The sequence below is a fragment of the Hippichthys cyanospilos genome, chromosome 20 (genome assembly GCF_059441005.1).
Source record: "Hippichthys cyanospilos isolate Australia breed blue-spotted pipefish chromosome 20, RoL_Hcya_1.0, whole genome shotgun sequence".
Lineage (NCBI taxonomy): Eukaryota > Metazoa > Chordata > Actinopteri > Syngnathiformes > Syngnathidae > Hippichthys > Hippichthys cyanospilos.
Genome location: NC_142388.1, coordinates 8,199,141 through 8,216,149, shown reverse-complemented (window position 1 = coordinate 8,216,149; position 17,009 = coordinate 8,199,141). Strand labels below are relative to the sequence as shown.

General features: G+C 43.8%; 2 protein-coding genes across 3 annotated transcripts; one reads left to right on the top strand and one right to left on the bottom strand.

Annotated features, from left to right (window-relative positions):
• Positions 1-8: 8 nt before the first annotated feature.
• rbm25b (RNA binding motif protein 25b) lies at positions 9-10,382 on the bottom strand. Of its 2 annotated transcripts, none has more exons than XM_088404118.1 (17): positions 10,255-10,382; positions 9,688-9,793; positions 9,049-9,254; positions 8,860-8,917; positions 8,127-8,287; positions 7,842-8,024; positions 7,687-7,770; positions 4,774-5,021; positions 3,893-4,010; positions 3,731-3,820; positions 3,259-3,332; positions 2,273-2,423; positions 1,702-2,116; positions 1,098-1,366; positions 925-1,023; positions 816-863; positions 9-731 (listed from the first exon to the last, which is right to left on the bottom strand). In XM_088404118.1, exons 2-17 carry the CDS (start codon positions 9,764-9,766, stop codon positions 639-641), a joined length of 2,376 nt encoding a protein of 791 aa, XP_088260244.1. In that variant the 5' UTR covers positions 9,767-9,793; positions 10,255-10,382; the 3' UTR covers positions 9-638. The 2 variants fall into 2 exon arrangements, with proteins under 2 accessions (XP_088260244.1, XP_088260245.1); XM_088404119.1 differs by having other exon boundaries at positions 1,098-1,363.
• Positions 10,383-12,120: 1,738 nt separating this feature from the next.
• On the top strand, positions 12,121-16,975 carry hsp90ab1 (heat shock protein 90, alpha (cytosolic), class B member 1). Its single transcript, XM_088403730.1, has 12 exons — positions 12,121-12,139; positions 13,014-13,148; positions 13,225-13,431; positions 13,593-13,752; positions 13,855-13,988; positions 14,094-14,402; positions 14,480-14,645; positions 14,725-14,915; positions 15,000-15,147; positions 15,229-15,497; positions 15,807-16,140; positions 16,443-16,975. The coding sequence occupies exons 2-12, from the start codon at positions 13,014-13,016 to the stop codon at positions 16,559-16,561; spliced, it is 2,172 nt and encodes a 723-aa protein (XP_088259856.1). The 5' UTR covers positions 12,121-12,139; the 3' UTR covers positions 16,562-16,975.
• Positions 16,976-17,009: the final 34 nt, after the last annotated feature.

Here is a 17,009-nt window from a genome sequence, read left to right as displayed (position 1 = left end):
CTTCGGTATTAGAAGACAACTCGGTTTTATTGAAATGTTCACCAATACAAAAAGAAAAAAAAAATGGAGCGTGTTGTAACATTTTCCTATGGTGGTTGAAATCAATGGCATGCCTTTGCACACATCCCACAGATGACGTTTTTTCTTTTCGCCTGCAGAAATGGATGCGCCCCTTTTCAGCAGTAAAAGCTTCATTTCCGCAATTAACTCAACCGTAAATTTCCGACTACAACCATCTTCGCTAAAACATGCCGCTTGGTGTCGACGGAAAACGACGTCGCACGTGCGAGTCATTTGGAGTGGGACGGCAAGCGGTAAAACTACATTTCAAAAGCTCGCATTGCTATACATTCATTGTACACAAAATTTACTACTGAAAAGGGCTAAGAAAAAAGTTCCAAATTTTCACCGCATTTTTGAGAGCGAGCGCAAACGCTCGATGAAGCTTCAAGTGTCGTCGGCGAGCGGAAGGCAACGCCGCGCGATTAAGAGGTTCAAGTAAGACGATTGAAAGGAAGCCAGTGGTCCTTTTAAAAGGAATTGTTCAACCAAAGAAGGACATTATTTACAAGTAAGACGGTGACGCAACTCTTCTGGATCTATTTTACATTATAACGAGGGGTCGTCGTCAGTACCATTTATTTCACCAGCCCGATCTTCTTGGCTTCGGTTTCGTAGATGAGCAACCTCCACATTTTTACGATGAAGACTTCGGCCTCGTCGTCGAGAACCTGGATTAAAAAGACACAAAGTCATCGGATTATTAGAAGCGCCGCTTCAATGCGGCATTTAAAAAAAGGCTCCGCTCTTCTCACCATGGCGACGTCGTCCAGGATGCCCTGCGGGGTGCCGTGAGCCATCACCTGCGGGGACACGGCCGTGAGCGCGGGCCCGCGAGGCGCGCGCGGCTAAGCGAGACGCTACCTTGGAGCAGACAAAGTCCACCAGCGTGGGCTCCTCCTCGCCGATGTACTCGATGATCTTCTTATTGATCCACGGCCGCACGTGTCGCTCCATTAGCGTCTGCGCGGAGGGGGGGGAAGGTCTCAGCGGCCCCGCCCGAGGGCAAGCGCTCGGCCGCCGGGCGGACTACTCACGGCGTCCACCATGGACCAATCCAGAGGGTAGGAGAACAGATCCGTCTTGGCCGTGGGGATCTTTTCGATGAGGCTCTTGATGTGCTTGCGCTTCTCCTCGGAGTTCTGGCCCTTGCCGCCGTTGTCGTCGTCGTAGTCCAGCGGGACCAGCTTGCGCTTGCGCGGCTGCTCCTCCGTTTCCTCGTCTTCGAACTTGCCGAAGACGCTGTCCGCGGGCAGCTTCTTTCTCTTGCCCGCGTTGGGCTGACCGGGACTCCCGCTTGCGCCTGCTTCGGGAGATCAACCGACCTGCTGTCTCATGACTGAAATATGTGTTGCTTTTTAAAGGTGTTGAAAAAAATAACACCCACAAGTAGTAACTGTGAGGAGCGGCAGGCCTGTGGTTTAAACATTTGTCTGCAGGCACCATCTCGCCTGCTTTCATTTTCAATTTACTTCAGTGACAATTGAGGTTTTACCATTCACGAGGGACGCTCAATGTTCACATTTTCGTTATTCAAAGAAAATACCGGATTGTTCCATCGGGGGGGGATAGATATAGATATAGATATAGATATATATATATTATTATATATATTGATGGAGCGACAGACGCGGCACTCACCCAGTTTGAGGCTGAGGCCGATTTTGGGTCTGTTCTCGTCGTCGGGCAGCTTGTTGGGGGGCGAGTTCTCGTGGGGGATGATGATACCGCAGGGCGACTCGTCGCCGGGCGTGTCGGGCGAAGCGTTGCCGCTGGCCGACGAGACGGACGGCGCCGCGGTGATGGGCCTCATGGTGGGCTTGAGGCAGGGTTTGACTTCGGGGTTGTCCTCTTCCTCGTACTCGTCATCGTCCTCGTCCTCCGAGCGGGCGGGGTGAGGACGATACTCCTCTCGCTCTTGGTGGCCGCCGTGGTTCTCCCTGCGGTCCCCCCGATGGTCCCGCGAAACCCTGCGGCGCTGCTCCCGCGGCTCCTCGGGCTCCAGCTCTTGGATGATGGGAGGCCGCCTCAGTCGCTCCTCCTCTTCCTCCTCCATCTGGACCAATAAGACGCGGCCAAGGTGAAGACCAGCGACACGGATCGACGTGCAAGGAATGATGACGTGACCTTCGCGCAGCGAGCGCTCGCGCGTGCGTGCATGCTCGCGCGCGGATCTCGCAGTCGCGCGCGCTGGTCAGAGATGAGCGTTTACCCTGCGTATCTCGGCGTCTGGGTCTGGATGTCCCTCGTCTAGCAGCCTCTGTCTGATTTTCTCCAGCTCCTCCTTCTCTCTCTTCCTGTCACGCTCATCCGCCTCCGCCTCCTTCTCCCTGTCTCGGAAGCGCTTCTGCAGTGCACTGCCCCTAGTGGCCGCAGCGAGAAATGGCAGGCCTTAGAACAATGGCTGCAGGATTTTTTTTTTTTTTTGCGTGTCTCTCTCCAGAATGTTAATGTAGGCCACGGTAAAACGGTGAACCAAAATCTTCATAACACCTTTGAGTAACCATTACAGAATCATTGTCAATTAATTCTATGACAGGGTCATGTCTGTTAAAAATGAGCAAATGTATCTTTGTTGAGGAATCCATTTTAGCTAGTAACAAAGACAGTACAATACATTGCGTCTATGTCTTACACTTTCTTTAGTCCCAGTGCCCATTCCAGATTTGATACTTTAATCCAGGCATGTCCAAACCCAGTCCTCGAGGGCCGCCTATCCGGCATGTTTTGGAGGTTTCTGTCCTCCTGACACACCTGATTCAAATGATCAGCTCATCAGCAAGCTCAGCGGAAGCCTGACAACAAACCTGATCATTTGAATCAGCTGCATTGGATGACGGAAACATCAAAAACATGCAGGATAGGCGGCCCTCGAGGACCGGGTTTGGACATGCCTGCTTTAATCCAATTATTTTGTCTGCCAAATTTCAACCAACAGAGATGTCAAAAACCACATCAAATGTTATTTTATATATATATATATATATATATATATATATATATATATATATATATATATATATATATATATATATATATATATATATATATATATATATATATATATATATATATATAAATACAAACACATATATACATATACACACACACACAAAATGTCTCTGGAACAATGCACTGTAAAACCCCAGCCAGAATGGGTTTACTACAAGTTAATATGTGACTAACTAGATTGTCTACCTGTAGTACTTCGGGTCATCTCTGTCATCGTCATAGTCTTCCAGGAACTCGTTTAGCCGTTTGCCTTCTTTCACCTGACACAGAAATAAAATGGGAACACCTTACAGCAAAAACAAACAAAAATATGTATACATATACTGTATAAATAAAATGGGCCATATTTTGATTGCGTGCATGTCACGTATGCACGCACACACAAAACACTGTGAACACCTGTGACGGTCGAATTGATTCAGTACCAAAAACAACTGCTTATTTCTAATGAAAGTTTCATGAGCAAGCTTCCATTGCCATGTTTTTGATAGAAAGCCTCTTACACAGATATTGACCATTTTTTGGTGAAATAGAACTTTGAAATGCAAAAGAGCAATCACAGAATATCTCAAACCAGCCATTTGCTGGTAAGGGAAGATTAATTTCTTGAGCCGGTCGGCAGCACGATGCAGGCAGAGGCACAAAACAAATTTCTCACCATCTCCCGCCGGCGCTCTTCTTCCCTCTCGAACTCTTTGGCATAATCTCGTGCTTTCTTCCTCTCCCTCAGCTCCCAGTTTTTTAGGCGCTGTTGTCAAGATAACGCCAAATGAGCCACAGCAGCAAAGACTGCAAACAACCAAAGGGAGTCCGATCCTACCTCCTGATAGGCCGCTTCTTTGTCACGGAGCTTCCGCTCCAGCCTCCTGCGTTCGTGCACGTCTTCGTCATCCTCCAGATCTCGTTTCTTCTCTCTCTCTCGATCCCGACTCTTCTCCCTGTGGCAAAAGGAAGCGCTGCAGTTTTGCAAGGAAGCGGTAGATCATAAAAATGGTTTTGGATGAAGTTTGTGTCCAGCATCTTTCGACTGAAGTTAATTACAGGAAGAACAGTTAGAACGTGTTTTGTTTTGTTTTTTTCTGATGAGAAAAGGGAGTTTTTGTTTTGTTTTGTGGAGGATGCACCCAGCACCTAAGCTATGACTCAAATAATTTGTATATGCATGCTAGACTAAATCAGTCTTCATTTTAAGAATGGATAAAACGTACCCCAAAAAAGGCAGCGATAAATATAAACAGTGCAAGTCAAAAAGTCGAAAACACCTTCAACCCTCTCAACGCATCCTTCTAGAAAAGGACTCTTCACATCATAAAACTGACAGAAAACACTCAAGATGTGTAAGCTGCAGAGCTGTTACTGGGCAAAAGGTTTATAAAATATTTATGTTTTCCTTTTATTCAATTTAAATATGTGCAAATGCTTCAAGAGTAAAAACACTCCTAAATTCTGTTTTCCTGCATGACAGCGGACAGATGATCTTTTTGTTCCAAGCAAAATTTTTAAATGGCTGCAGCATATACTATAAATGACACACTTTACATATTGCAAAAACGAAAATGTAACAATTTTCAAGTAAACTAGAAAGATTTCTCTTTGACGTAAACGACAGTAAATTCGAGAGTGTTTGAGAGCATTTGAATGTTTTGAATCTTCTGCAGGCGAGCAATTTCAAGTAGTCCGATCTCAAACTAAGCAGAGTACCTGGAGTGGCTGCGGGCAATGCTCTTGTCTCGGCTTCTGTCCCTCTCCCAGTCTCGCTCCCTGGTCCTGCGCTCGCGCTCTTTGTCTCGCTCGCGCTCTCGTTCCCTCTCCCGCTCCCTCTCGCGCTCCTTCTCCTTCTCGCGGTCCCTCCGTTCTCTTTCGCGCTCGCGCTCCTTTTCCCGCTCGCGCTTCTCCCGTTCAAACTCCAGACGTTCCTTCTCCCGCTTGTCCTTCTCCTCCTCTCTTTTCTGTCGGGCGAAAGCACAGCGAGGTTCAGAAGACGGCGTGGAGCGAGGCCAGCGCTTGCACACAACTTGTTTTAAAGTGGCTGCCGGACGAAGAGCTCTCATACGCTCTTACTCGTCCATGCAAACCGTTACAAATCCTCAAGCTTACTTGCGCTGTCGACAGTAAAGTTTAGCGTAGACGTAACTGCAAGATACATACGAGAAACGACAAGGGAGGGAAATAAAAAGTCGGCGCAAGAGACAATGCATTTTCTCTCTCCTTAAATGTGCCTCTTTCAGCACAAGGAAATACATAAACAAAGAACAGACGTCAGTCTTTGCTTGAACTTGTTGTTTGAGACTTACAGGTGATGAACTATGGACTCAGCCCTTCGCTGCCCCTATAAGCCTTTTAAGTTAGGCCTGGGAGGAAAGCAGGTCACACGGTATACAAGGGAAACACGTTATGGGTTTTGGGTTTGCTTCAGCATCATCAACAGAAACAACCTTTTTTTTTTTTCTTTAAATTTCAGTGAAGTACATTCTGGCAACAACATCAGGAACATTTCTGCACAGATCAATTGAAAGTATTGGAGAAGCTGTCTTACCCACTTGCAGAAGTCTATGGCAGCTCTTGGAGACCCAGGACACACAAACACGCACACACATCAGCTCCGCCGTGAAGAGCATTACACACAAGGCTTTTTAGTTGGGAAGGTCTTTGATCAAACTGAATGGGAGGGCAACTGACAATCACAAGCTGCAACGGACAAGCCTTGGGTGTAACGCAGCGCTAGACAAAGCTAACAACTGTAGTTAACTGCAGAAAACAGGAGGACTGTTTGTTAATCATTTAGCGGTATCGTTTAGTTTACCGTTACTCTCTTCTACTTACCTTTCTGTAACACGGGACCAACGATCCAAGCGGCAAAATAGGAGCAACCATAATGCCTCAGTGACCTCTATGCCAAGGGATGTCAAGCCAAAAAACTAAGTTGCTGTATGCAGGGTGCACTAACAATAGTCTAATCTATCACAAATTGTAGACTTTTAAGTTGTGGTTAATTCATCGTGAAACACATTTCATACTCATTCACCCTCAGAGAATGCCACTGAGTTCACAAAAATTCAATAAAATATATATTATCCGTAATACAGATGGGAAAACACTAGGGGTGAAACGAGTCCTCGGGTAACTCGAGCACCTCTGTTAAACAAAATAAATAATATTTTTGTTCTTGCCTCAAACACCCGCTTACTAGCGTACATCTGAAAAAATGTCAAACTAATGGCCGCAACAATGCTTAATGCTCTGCAACACAGTGAATCAGGTGAAAAGAAGACCATCTTCCACTTAGTTTACCAAATAATCTATGGACATGAATGCCCGAGTACACTTTTGTGTTGCGTGTCACAACATAGGACAAAAGGCACCAGTTGCCAGTGTTTACGGGTGGCTCAGGCTTTGTTATAGGTGCATCGAGCATTAGCTAGCCAGTGTGTTGGCATGACACACATAAATGAGCCTGCGTTTTGAGGCTGATAGCGGTGACAATGTCTAATTGAACATCTTACCTCTGTCCAGTAATTTCGGCAATAGAGTAAATCAACGCCACTGGTCGCTAAATCAGGAGATAACGCGGTATGCCAAATCATGTGTTCTATTGGACAGTTTCTTTTCAGTTTTCTCGGTTTGAATGATTAAGTGAGAGGCTTATAAAAGGTAACTAAAAAAAGGTCACAGCCTTTGCCCTCCTAAATTACAGTGAGATTTAGTCCGCTTTCCAAGCGCGGTTTAAGTAGAAAACTCGACTTGGTTCATGACGTGCATGCAAAGTAATAATAAGTCTAAGGCACGGCGTGCCAGGCAGTGCAAGACAACATGAGATGGAAACGACACCTCAAAACATGACCGCATGCATAGGCACGTACCTTGAAAGTCTTCAGATCACTGTACTGCTGTGAAGAGGGCACCCCCCTCTCTCATGAACCCGACTCAAGACTAAGGCCATGTAACTGTGGTGGTTATTGACAAAGATTTGTGCTTTCATCATCCCCATCCATTATTAGAACAAAAACTTTTAAAGAAGACTCGCAAAGGATCACGCACTCTTTGGCTGACGGGGGCACCGCTAATGGGTGCAAATTGGTCAGTTGCTGGTGAGGTCAAACGGACCAAAGTGCAGTGCAGTTGCCCCTGTGCAAGTCTTCAAGAGGGGGGTGCCCAGTTGATGTAGAAAGTAAAGGAAGGCTCATACTTACATCCTATCCTTGCAACTTTTTCCAAAGCTCTGAGATTCATCTTGCTTTAGTCACCATATGATCACTATCATAATGGTGGGGTTTAATCAATAGATTAGCTTTTAAGTAAATTTACATCGTCTCCATGCATTGTTTGTGTGTGTGTGTGTATGTGAGAGATAAATACAAAATCTGTATTTGCCACAGCTAGATAATTCTTTCGAGGTAGTTCAACATTAAGATGAAATACTGAACTAAATGTGAAGCAAATAATGCCAATATTGTAATGACATCCAATTGATGGTGCAGTCTTTATGTTGGTAAAAACGTGTTGACTATTGCTGAATGTGCAAGCTACACAAGTGAACTAACTACATGATCAGCTGCTGTCCAAAAAAAATAAAAACCTGTAATGTAAACTAGAGGATTAAAAGGGTGATTTTACCTTGTGAGTGTCTCGAAATTTACTAATCTCTCTGGTAATCAGGTCTCGCTTGTCATCCTCCATATCGATTGTGTTCAAGTCATCCTGTGGATTGAAAGAAAATGTTGTTAGTCAGTGTTTTACATAAAAGTTTCTTCAAGAAGAGCTCCTCCTACCTCATCTTTTCTGTCCTTTTTTCTTTTTCGCCGTAGTGAATCTTCATCTTGTGAAGGTGCGCTGAGCTCGTCAGCGTATTCCCGCATTAATCCGTCAATAGCACCTTTGACAACCTGATCCTTCTTCTTGGTTTCCTCATCAAGAACCTCCTCTTGGTCACCTCCATTTGCGGAGTCTACTTTCTGGTAATGCAAACAACAACAAGGTTAAAGTAAAAACTGAAGCATAATGTTAAAAACAAAGATTACAGGAGGGGGGGGGGGGGGGGGGGGGGGGGGACTTACCCCATTAGCACTCTTCTTCTTGGCCTTCCACTCATCAAGCTGCGCTTCAGTTTTAGGATCCACTCTCACAAGGAGGTTTTTGTCCCCAATGTGCATATCATGAAGCAGCCGCAGAGCTCGTAGCGTGGACTCTGGCTCTTTGTACTCACAAAACCCAAATGCTGTCAAAAGACCAATGGGAAAGTTTTTAGGATCTCGCCGGCTGTCTTGTTCCGTCGCCTTAATGGCACACTAAAGCACCATTGAATTTCCAAAAATGTTAATTTACGGAAATAACGTTATGAGAGGTTTCTACAATATTATTGCAACAAACAAGTCTGTTCACAACTGCTGCTGTCATATTTTTCTAACTGCTCTCGGAATACAGTTGAGTCAGTCCGCATTGTAATACTCATTTACATACAAATCTAAGTGATATGTATGTCAGAGCTGTACTTGGTCAACAGTAGAAAATGTAATTCTATTTTAGTTTGTTTTCACTTTTGAAAACATTATACATCAATGTGTAATGTCGATTGGCGATGTACATCATTAAAACTAAGACTGGGTTATGCTTCATGAAAATCCAGGTTAAAATGTTACTTAAAACAGAGCCTGTGCATGTAATAACGCTCAACAAATGAATGTTTAACTCAGCAATAAAATAAAATTACATGAGCTCTTTGAGAAAAATTGAAAGAAAAACGGTAATCAAAACAAAGCAATTAACCTAACATTGTAGTTCATTGTTTACCTTGTAGCTTTCCTGAGGCTCCTTGAACTCTTTTCCAGCTCAGAACTATTCCACACTTCTGTAACAAGAGGACCGTCAATTTAAAAGAGTTTCACACACATTTCACGTTCCCTTGAGTTACAATAGTTCAGGTCACATAATTGATGAGATGGCATTGTTACTAATGACTCATCATAAACAGTCCCTTACTGCTAACAGCTGTCGGATGAGCATGTCTGAAGCTTTTTCAGATATGTTGCCCACAAATACTGTAGTTGTCGGGCCGCCCTCGTCATCTTTGGGTCGGAGGATAGCATCTTTCCTATGGACTGGAGGTTTGCTGACCACGGGCAGCGACGACACTATTACAGGGTTGGGGGTCACGATGCCCATGTGAACTGGGATCATTGGTGCTCCTGCAAAAAAAAAAAAAAAAAAAATGTCCATTACGGTTCTGGATTTAATATTCATGTGAATGATGTAACCTTCCCCCCTCAGGCTGCATACGGTATCAGGACATGATGGCCATCTTGAGCAGCAGCCGGACAATGAGATTGACCAATAAAAATCAAATAACCTCCATCCTCACCTTCCATGGAGCACTATTGAACTACACGATCCTTAAAAGCAATGTTTGAATTATAATGTTCAAAATGAAAGATTAATAAAAAAAAAATACTATCTTGGCCATAGTTGTACTTTTATCCCCCTTAGTACTAAAGCTTTAAAACAGGGAATTTAAAGCAATGGACTCTTTCGCATTTTAGAAATTGGTTAATATGTTAAAAACGTGTGCACAACACTTAAGACTGGATGAATGATAGGATATTCATCCTTTTGGGGTCTTACCTGCAGGGAAGCCAGCATACTGAGGTGGTATCCCAGGAGGGGGTAACAGGGGCCGGTTTAAATGTGGAGGAAAGGACATCGTGGGTCGAACTCGGACGGGACCGACCTGAAGTAGAATAGTGGCAAACGTGCATTACATTTTACTCTAAACAAGTAATACAGAAACTAGACATACTGAAAGGTCTCGCAACTTCCCTGTGATGTGACCTGTGACTTTAATGTTTGCTAACGACATTCGATTATCTCAAAATTACCTGCTAACAATGCTACGGAAATAGAACAGGGGCGAGGATTCAAAATTCAGGTTTTGGGTGAACACTGAGGCTTTATCGCTATCGATTAGCGTTTTTGTTTGTTTGTTTGTTTGTTTTGCCTTACTGTACTGCTCATAGCAACGAAAAGACAAGGCCAAGCAAGTTTAGCGGCCATTAACCACACTATATTACCCAGCATGGCTCAAACACGCTAAGCTACTAGCTAACAAACACGCTCTAAGCTACTAGCTAACAAACGTTAAAAGTCTAGCGTCAAAATGGCAGAGCAAAATAACGACAAACATATACCTACCCCGAAATATTCTTTGTCTTAATGTACCAACGCGGTTAAAACGGATCTAAACGAGGAAGGCTGTCAAAAACGTCTGTAACTAAATTAGCAATGCAGCTAAAAGCCGGCCCGCTAATTACACAAACGGAAGTACCTGGTTGCTGTTGCTTCTTCGTCGTCTGAGTTTTTGATGGCGGTTGGCAATCTACGTACCAGGTGCACTACCGCCATCTACCGTGTTGGAGTGTGGATCAAAGTACGCATGTATTAACTGTATACTAACGACATGATGGCAAAGAGGAAAAAATAACTATATATGTCCAGTAGGTTTCTTTAATTCATAAATAAATAAATAAATAAATAAATAAATAAATAAATAAATAAATAAATAAATAAAGAGCAAATCCTGTCCAAGTAAGATTTATTTGCTGAATTCAAACGTTCTCACCAAAGCAAAGACCAGACGCAATTGTCACAAACAATCATCAAAGAATTACGTCACATATATATGTGTCACTCTCCGCCCTTTAGCTCTGCTGCAAAATAAGATTTCTTCTATTATCAACCCCACGTAGAGGCGAATTCTAAGAGCGTCAGTTACACCAAGGAAGAAAGGTTTGGATTGCACCGTGAGTATATCCGATGGCATTTTAAAAAAGCCATAATAAACTAAGATTAAGCAACATACGTCTCATGGCACAAAATATTTTTCAAATAAAATAAGCGTTCCTACTGGAGATTTAAATTTACGAGTACACTTTGAACGCAACATTGGCCAGTTTTAGAGATATTTATTGAAATTAATCCAAAACGAAACTAACAATAAACTAGTTAAGTCATATTGCAAATAAAGACCCGTATAACATTATGTGTCCCTACATGGCATTGTTTGAAGAGTTAAAAAATATATATAAATACTTGTTGTATTTTTACACACAAAACTGTGGCAGATTCCTTATGACACATTGTCCTTACAAACACTGCAAATTGCTGTTTTCGTGGAGCGTGTGATTTTTACTATTTTTTAAGCAACGTTGCTGCTTAAATCTTTACAAAAAAAAGGTTGCCATAGTGTTTTGTCGGCGGCAGCTGTGTAGCGAAGGCTGCAGTTGACAAGAGTGTGACGTCACTTCAAGCGCGGGTATTTTTTTTCACTGTAGAATGTGCTAGAAGAAGCGAAGCACACCCGCTTCATTTCCAATATCCCTGCGTCCGATTAAAAAGACCCGTATTTTTTATCGATTTATTCTATTATTAACAAACGTTAAGTCATACTAACTTCAATTGGCGATCATTTATTAAAAATCATTTTGTTTCGATCATGTACCGTCAAAAATATTTAAGGAACTAGTTTGTCCCCATACGAATCGCGTTGAAGGTGAAATTATTCTTAATGCCACACGATGGCGAAAAAAACACCCAACACTTGTGACTGCAGTACAGTACAGTACAAGCAACTGAAAAGCTTATGTGGGCGTACTGAATAAAATTATTATTTCATTATTTGAGTAATTTAAAAGTAGTTCTACTTTGACAACTCGAATGAAAAAGCACAGCAGTGTAGACACAGTAGAGAACTCCATACAAATGTGTGCCTATTAAAATGTCCTCACGTCATGTATCTACGTCCGTTCATTTTGTACCGTTCTGAATACATGTATAAAGAAATATTCAAGTCGTTTATTCGATATTAGTAAATAACCAAAAAGACAACGTACTAACGTACTGATTCAATGGTACACAGTGCACCGCGGATGGATATGACTTGCACAAAGTCGAAACCCATGTGTATAAAGAATCCGGTCTATTGATAGGAAGTCCCTTTCCTTTTCCCTGCAATCAGAGAGCAGAGGGGGATATTAACTTGTTTGCATTTTATTCAAGAAAAGTCAACGCAACAAACAAGGTTGGTGGACAACCTTTATTTTGCTCGATTCTTGTTCGTGTAGCATCTTAATTTGTTGAGCCACGGGTTTTCGTAGCTACGTGATTGTCCGAGTCACGACGGTATTTTGAGCATCGGTTTATCTATATTCTCGTTTGTGTGTTTTATAATGTGTCGAATGTGCGCGCTCCACTGTCAAGTTGTGAGTTATTTGGCGTTTTGACGCATTGGACTGTCAAGGAGAGCATCACTGCAGATGACTGCGTTGGGCCGAGTTTTGGTTACATAAAAAGCAGGTGTGGTGGTGGTCGATATTCTACTGTTTGTTCCGTTAGTTTTGATACAAAGTCACAGATGTGTCATATTTGAAAATTTATCACAATGAGGAAGTCTGTTTTTTTTTCTTTTTATAAATTAAAAAAAAAAAAAAAAAAAAAAGCCACGCCATGGTGACGCTTTGCGTGGCATCCTGTTAACCGCACACCGATCGACATTAGTTGTTTTAACTAACCACTCCTAGGTGAAATAACTCTTCTTAACAGTGAAGAAGTGTTCGATTTGTCGTTTTTCTGCCAAAGCACGTGCTTGCCCGGAGCCATTGTCTGTGTATGTGGGCGCCATGTTGGTTAGGGCAACTTCCGCCATCTGTAGCCACGAGGACGACAGTATCAAAGCTTGAGAAACCTTGGAAGGCTACTTTTAGTGTTTGTTTCTTTTTGTATTTTTTCCCCCTTCTGTAGTACATATTTAAGTTTTGCAGTTTCCTAAAATTCACAAGTGTTTATTTGTGGGCGTTCGTCATAATGGTACTGTCCTTGCCTCAATCTGAGCTAGGTAAAATCTGGATATTGCTGTATATAAACAGAGTTAAATCTGAATCTCTTTTCTTGCGCAGATGCCTGAAGAAATGCAAGAGATTGAGACCTTTGCCTTCCAGGCAGAGATTGCTCAGTTGATGTCCCTGATCATCAACACCTTCTACTCAAACAAAGAGATCTTCCTCAGGGAGTTGATCTCTAATGCCTCTGATGTAAGTTTGACTGGTCTCGAGAGTTTGGGCGTGGGTGAAGCCATCGTTGCATTCATGTTGTCGTTTTAATGATCAGGCTTTGGACAAGATTCGCTATGAAAGCTTGACTGATCCAACTAAGCTGGACAGTGGCAAGGATCTGAAGATTGACATCATTCCCAACAAAGTCGATCGCACCCTCACTATCATCGACACTGGCATCGGCATGACCAAGGCTGACCTGATCAACAACCTGGGAACCATTGCGAAGTCTGGCACAAAGGCCTTCATGGAGGCCCTGCAGGTAAATATTTTTTTTGCTGTTTGAGTAACCCCACTCATACAAAGTCAGGCCAACTAAGATTTGTTGGTTGACAGCAAAGATGCGCAGAATATATTTGACACTGGCACAAAAGGTTTAAAGCGTGATTTTTGCACAAATGTTTTAAAACTTTTTACTTTCAGGCTGGCGCTGACATCTCCATGATCGGTCAGTTTGGCGTGGGTTTCTACTCCGCTTACCTCGTAGCCGAGAAAGTGGTCGTCATCACCAAACACAATGACGACGAGCAGTATGCCTGGGAGTCCTCCGCTGGTGGCTCCTTCACCGTCGCCGTTGACAGTGGTACGTTGTCCAAATAATGACCTGGCTCTTTGCCAGGAGGAAGAAACTCTGCTTTTGCTTTCCTGATACACGTTGCCTTCATGGTTATGCAATTCTCCACAGGAGAGCCTATTGGCCGCGGAACAAAGATCATCCTGCATTTGAAAGAGGACCAGACAGAGTATATTGAGGAGAAGCGAGTCAAGGAAATTGTGAAGAAGCACTCTCAATTCATTGGCTACCCCATCACCCTCTTTGTAAGTATTTTCTGCATAAGAACTAGTTAAAGTGCTTCTGTCGTGGCCGTGGTCGCGAATGAGAAGTGAAACTCTGTGAACTGAAGTGGGAATTGTGGCGCCTAGGTGGAGAAAGAGCGCGACAAGGAGATCAGCGACGACGAGGCAGAGGAAGAGAAGGCGGAGGAGAAGGAAGACAAAGAGGAAGGTGAGGACATGCCCAAGATTGAAGACGTGGATGATGATGAGGAAGACGAAGCCAAAGACAAGGACAAGAAGAAGAAAAAGAAGATCAAGGAAAAGTACATCGATCAGGAGGAACTCAACAAGACCAAGCCCATTTGGACCAGAAACCCAGATGACATCACAAACGAGGAGTATGGGGAGTTCTACAAGAGTCTGACTAATGACTGGGAGGACCACCTGGCTGTGAAGGTAACAAGCCGTCTTTAGCATTTCACGCTTTACCTCTCATGAGTCTTGCAAATCAAACAATCACGCTCTCCTCGTAGCATTTCTCTGTGGAGGGCCAGCTTGAGTTCCGCGCCTTGCTCTTCATTCCTCGCCGTGCTCCCTTCGACCTCTTTGAGAACAAGAAAAAGAAGAACAACATCAAGCTGTACGTCAGGAGAGTCTTTATAATGGACAACTGTGAAGAGCTCATCCCGGAGTACCTCAGTAAGTTTATTTCGACGAGGTGTAAAGGGAAACGCTCGGCTTCTGAGTGTCTGATGGTTTGTTCTTTGTCACTCCCCAGACTTTGTCCGTGGTGTTGTGGACTCTGAGGACTTACCCCTCAACATCTCCAGAGAAATGCTTCAGCAAAGCAAGATCCTGAAGGTCATCCGCAAGAACATCGTCAAGAAGTGTTTGGAGCTTTTCGCAGAACTGGCTGAGGACAAGGAGAACTACAAGAAGTTCTATGAAGGCTTCTCCAAGAACATCAAGGTAACCAGTCTAAAGCGAAAGCTGTTCACTTTATAAATTTGGCCGTTTTGAACATAAAAAAACTTGACTTTTTTTTGTCTGTAGCTCGGCATCCATGAGGATTCCCAAAACCGTAAGAAGCTGTCAGAGTTGCTCCGCTACCACAGCTCCCAGTCCGGGGATGAGACCACCTCCCTCACAGAATACCTCACCCGCATGAAGGACAACCAGAAGTCAATCTACTACATCACTGGTAGGTCATCAACTTAGCTTTGGAATTTCTGATCCTGAAGCCTATGTTTCCTGAAGCCTGAATGTTTCTTGGTTTTTCAAGGTGAGAGCAAGGATCAGGTGGCCAACTCTGCCTTCGTGGAGCGCGTTCGCAAGCGCGGCTTCGAGGTCCTGTACATGACCGAGCCCATCGACGAGTACTGCGTGCAGCAGCTGAAAGAGTTTGACGGAAAGAGCCTGGTCTCTGTCACCAAGGAGGGCCTGGAGCTCCCAGAGGATGAGGAGGAGAAGAAAAAGATGGAGGAGGACAAGGCCAAGTTTGAGAACCTCTGCAAGCTCATGAAGGAGATCCTGGACAAGAAAGTGGAGAAGGTAGGCAATGACCAAATTCTGACGAGTTTTTCCTCCTGACAAAGTATTTAGATGACCGCAACTGCAGTTGTTGTCGTAACAGGTTCCTAGTTGAACATTACTTGTAATTTGGTGAGTCCACCCTGCGTAGTTTGATTTAGTTGCAAGTGCATTTTTGACAACCTAACCGGTGAATGGCATTTAACATTGCCTGGGTTGAACATTTGGTTTTACATGGAATCAAGTAGCATGCTACTCACCCCCTGAGTGCAGGATTTTTTTTTTTTTTTTTTTTAAGCGCATGCCTGAAGTGCTTATGGTCCCACGCAGGTGACAGTCTCCAACCGCCTGGTGTCGTCGCCCTGCTGCATCGTGACCAGCACCTATGGCTGGACGGCCAACATGGAGAGGATCATGAAGGCCCAGGCCCTCAGGGACAACTCCACCATGGGCTACATGATGGCTAAGAAGCACCTGGAGGTCAACCCCGACCATCCCATCGTGGAGACCCTGCGGCAGAAGGCCGAGGCGGACAAGAACGACAAGGCCGTCAAGGATCTGGTCATCCTGCTCTTCGAAACCGCCTTGCTGTCCTCCGGTTTCTCCCTGGACGACCCGCAGACTCACTCCAACCGCATCTACAGGATGATCAAACTCGGCCTTGGTAAGAATGCTTGAGGGATTTTGGGGTTGAAGATGAATGGTGGCAACGAGTAGGAAAAAATAATTCCCATAACATCCTTAAATTAAATTTTATGTTTGGATATGTAATGGAATACTTTCATTTCTTAAGTAGAAGCAAGTCAAGGTTCCCACAATTGTATAGTGGGCACACATGATCAAAAAACAATGCAGGCATTAATGTATGAAGGCTTTAAATGCCGCCAATGCATAGTCAACTTGTTTTTTTTGAGAAATTTGCCATATTGGATAAAATAAATGAAAAAGTAACTTCTCCTCCTCCAGGTATTGATGACGACGAAATCCCCACAGAGGAGGCTACTTCCACATCTGCCCCAGATGAGATTCCGCCACTAGAAGGCGAAGGCGAGGATGACGCCTCACGCATGGAAGAAGTCGACTAAACGCCCCTCCAGATTTCTCTCACTTGGTCTCACTTTCTATTGTTCATCCTTTAAAACTGCAGTTAATAGTCATTCATGTCGTTTGGTGGACCAGTGTTGCTCTTGTTTGTAGAGCATTTATCAGCAAGACCCTCCTTTTTAAAAGAGCAATTTGTTTTGTTTTTTTGCTGTAAAGTTGATGGTGACCGCACATTTAGTTTTATCGAGTACCCTGTTGCACTGAGTTTTAAATGCGGGAGTGAACATGGGAATGGTACATTCCATTATCTCTGGTCTGAAAGTTTGGGTGAGTTCCGATCGGCAACACTGCACGCTGCATGAAGAGGACTGACTGTAAGATTCCTTTGCCTGTGTTCAGGCTTATCTGTATTCAAGTATTGTTTTGCAAAAATTAAACACAATACTGAACATGAAGTTTGCCTTGACCTCTTAGTTGCAGTTATGTTGA

What these genes read in the sequence shown, in the direction of transcription:
- rbm25b (XM_088404118.1), bottom strand. Translation starts at nt 9,766, where the DNA reads ATGTCCTTTCCTCCACATTTAAACCGGCCCCTGTTACCCCCTCCTGGG. An exon ending in AAAAGGACAGAAAAGATGAG is followed by an intron (nt 7,771 to 7,841) that starts GTAGGAGGAGCT and finishes TTCAATCCACAG; the next exon opens with GATGACTTGAACACAATCGA. An exon ending in ATTGCCCGCAGCCACTCCAG is followed by an intron (nt 4,011 to 4,773) that starts GTACTCTGCTTA and finishes CTTTTGCCACAG; the next exon opens with GGAGAAGAGTCGGGATCGAG.
- hsp90ab1 (XM_088403730.1), top strand. Translation starts at nt 13,014, where the DNA reads ATGCCTGAAGAAATGCAAGAGATTGAGACCTTTGCCTTCCAGGCAGAG. An exon ending in AGGACCACCTGGCTGTGAAG is followed by an intron (nt 14,403 to 14,479) that starts GTAACAAGCCGT and finishes CTCTCCTCGTAG; the next exon opens with CATTTCTCTGTGGAGGGCCA. An exon ending in GTCAATCTACTACATCACTG is followed by an intron (nt 15,148 to 15,228) that starts GTAGGTCATCAA and finishes TGGTTTTTCAAG; the next exon opens with GTGAGAGCAAGGATCAGGTG.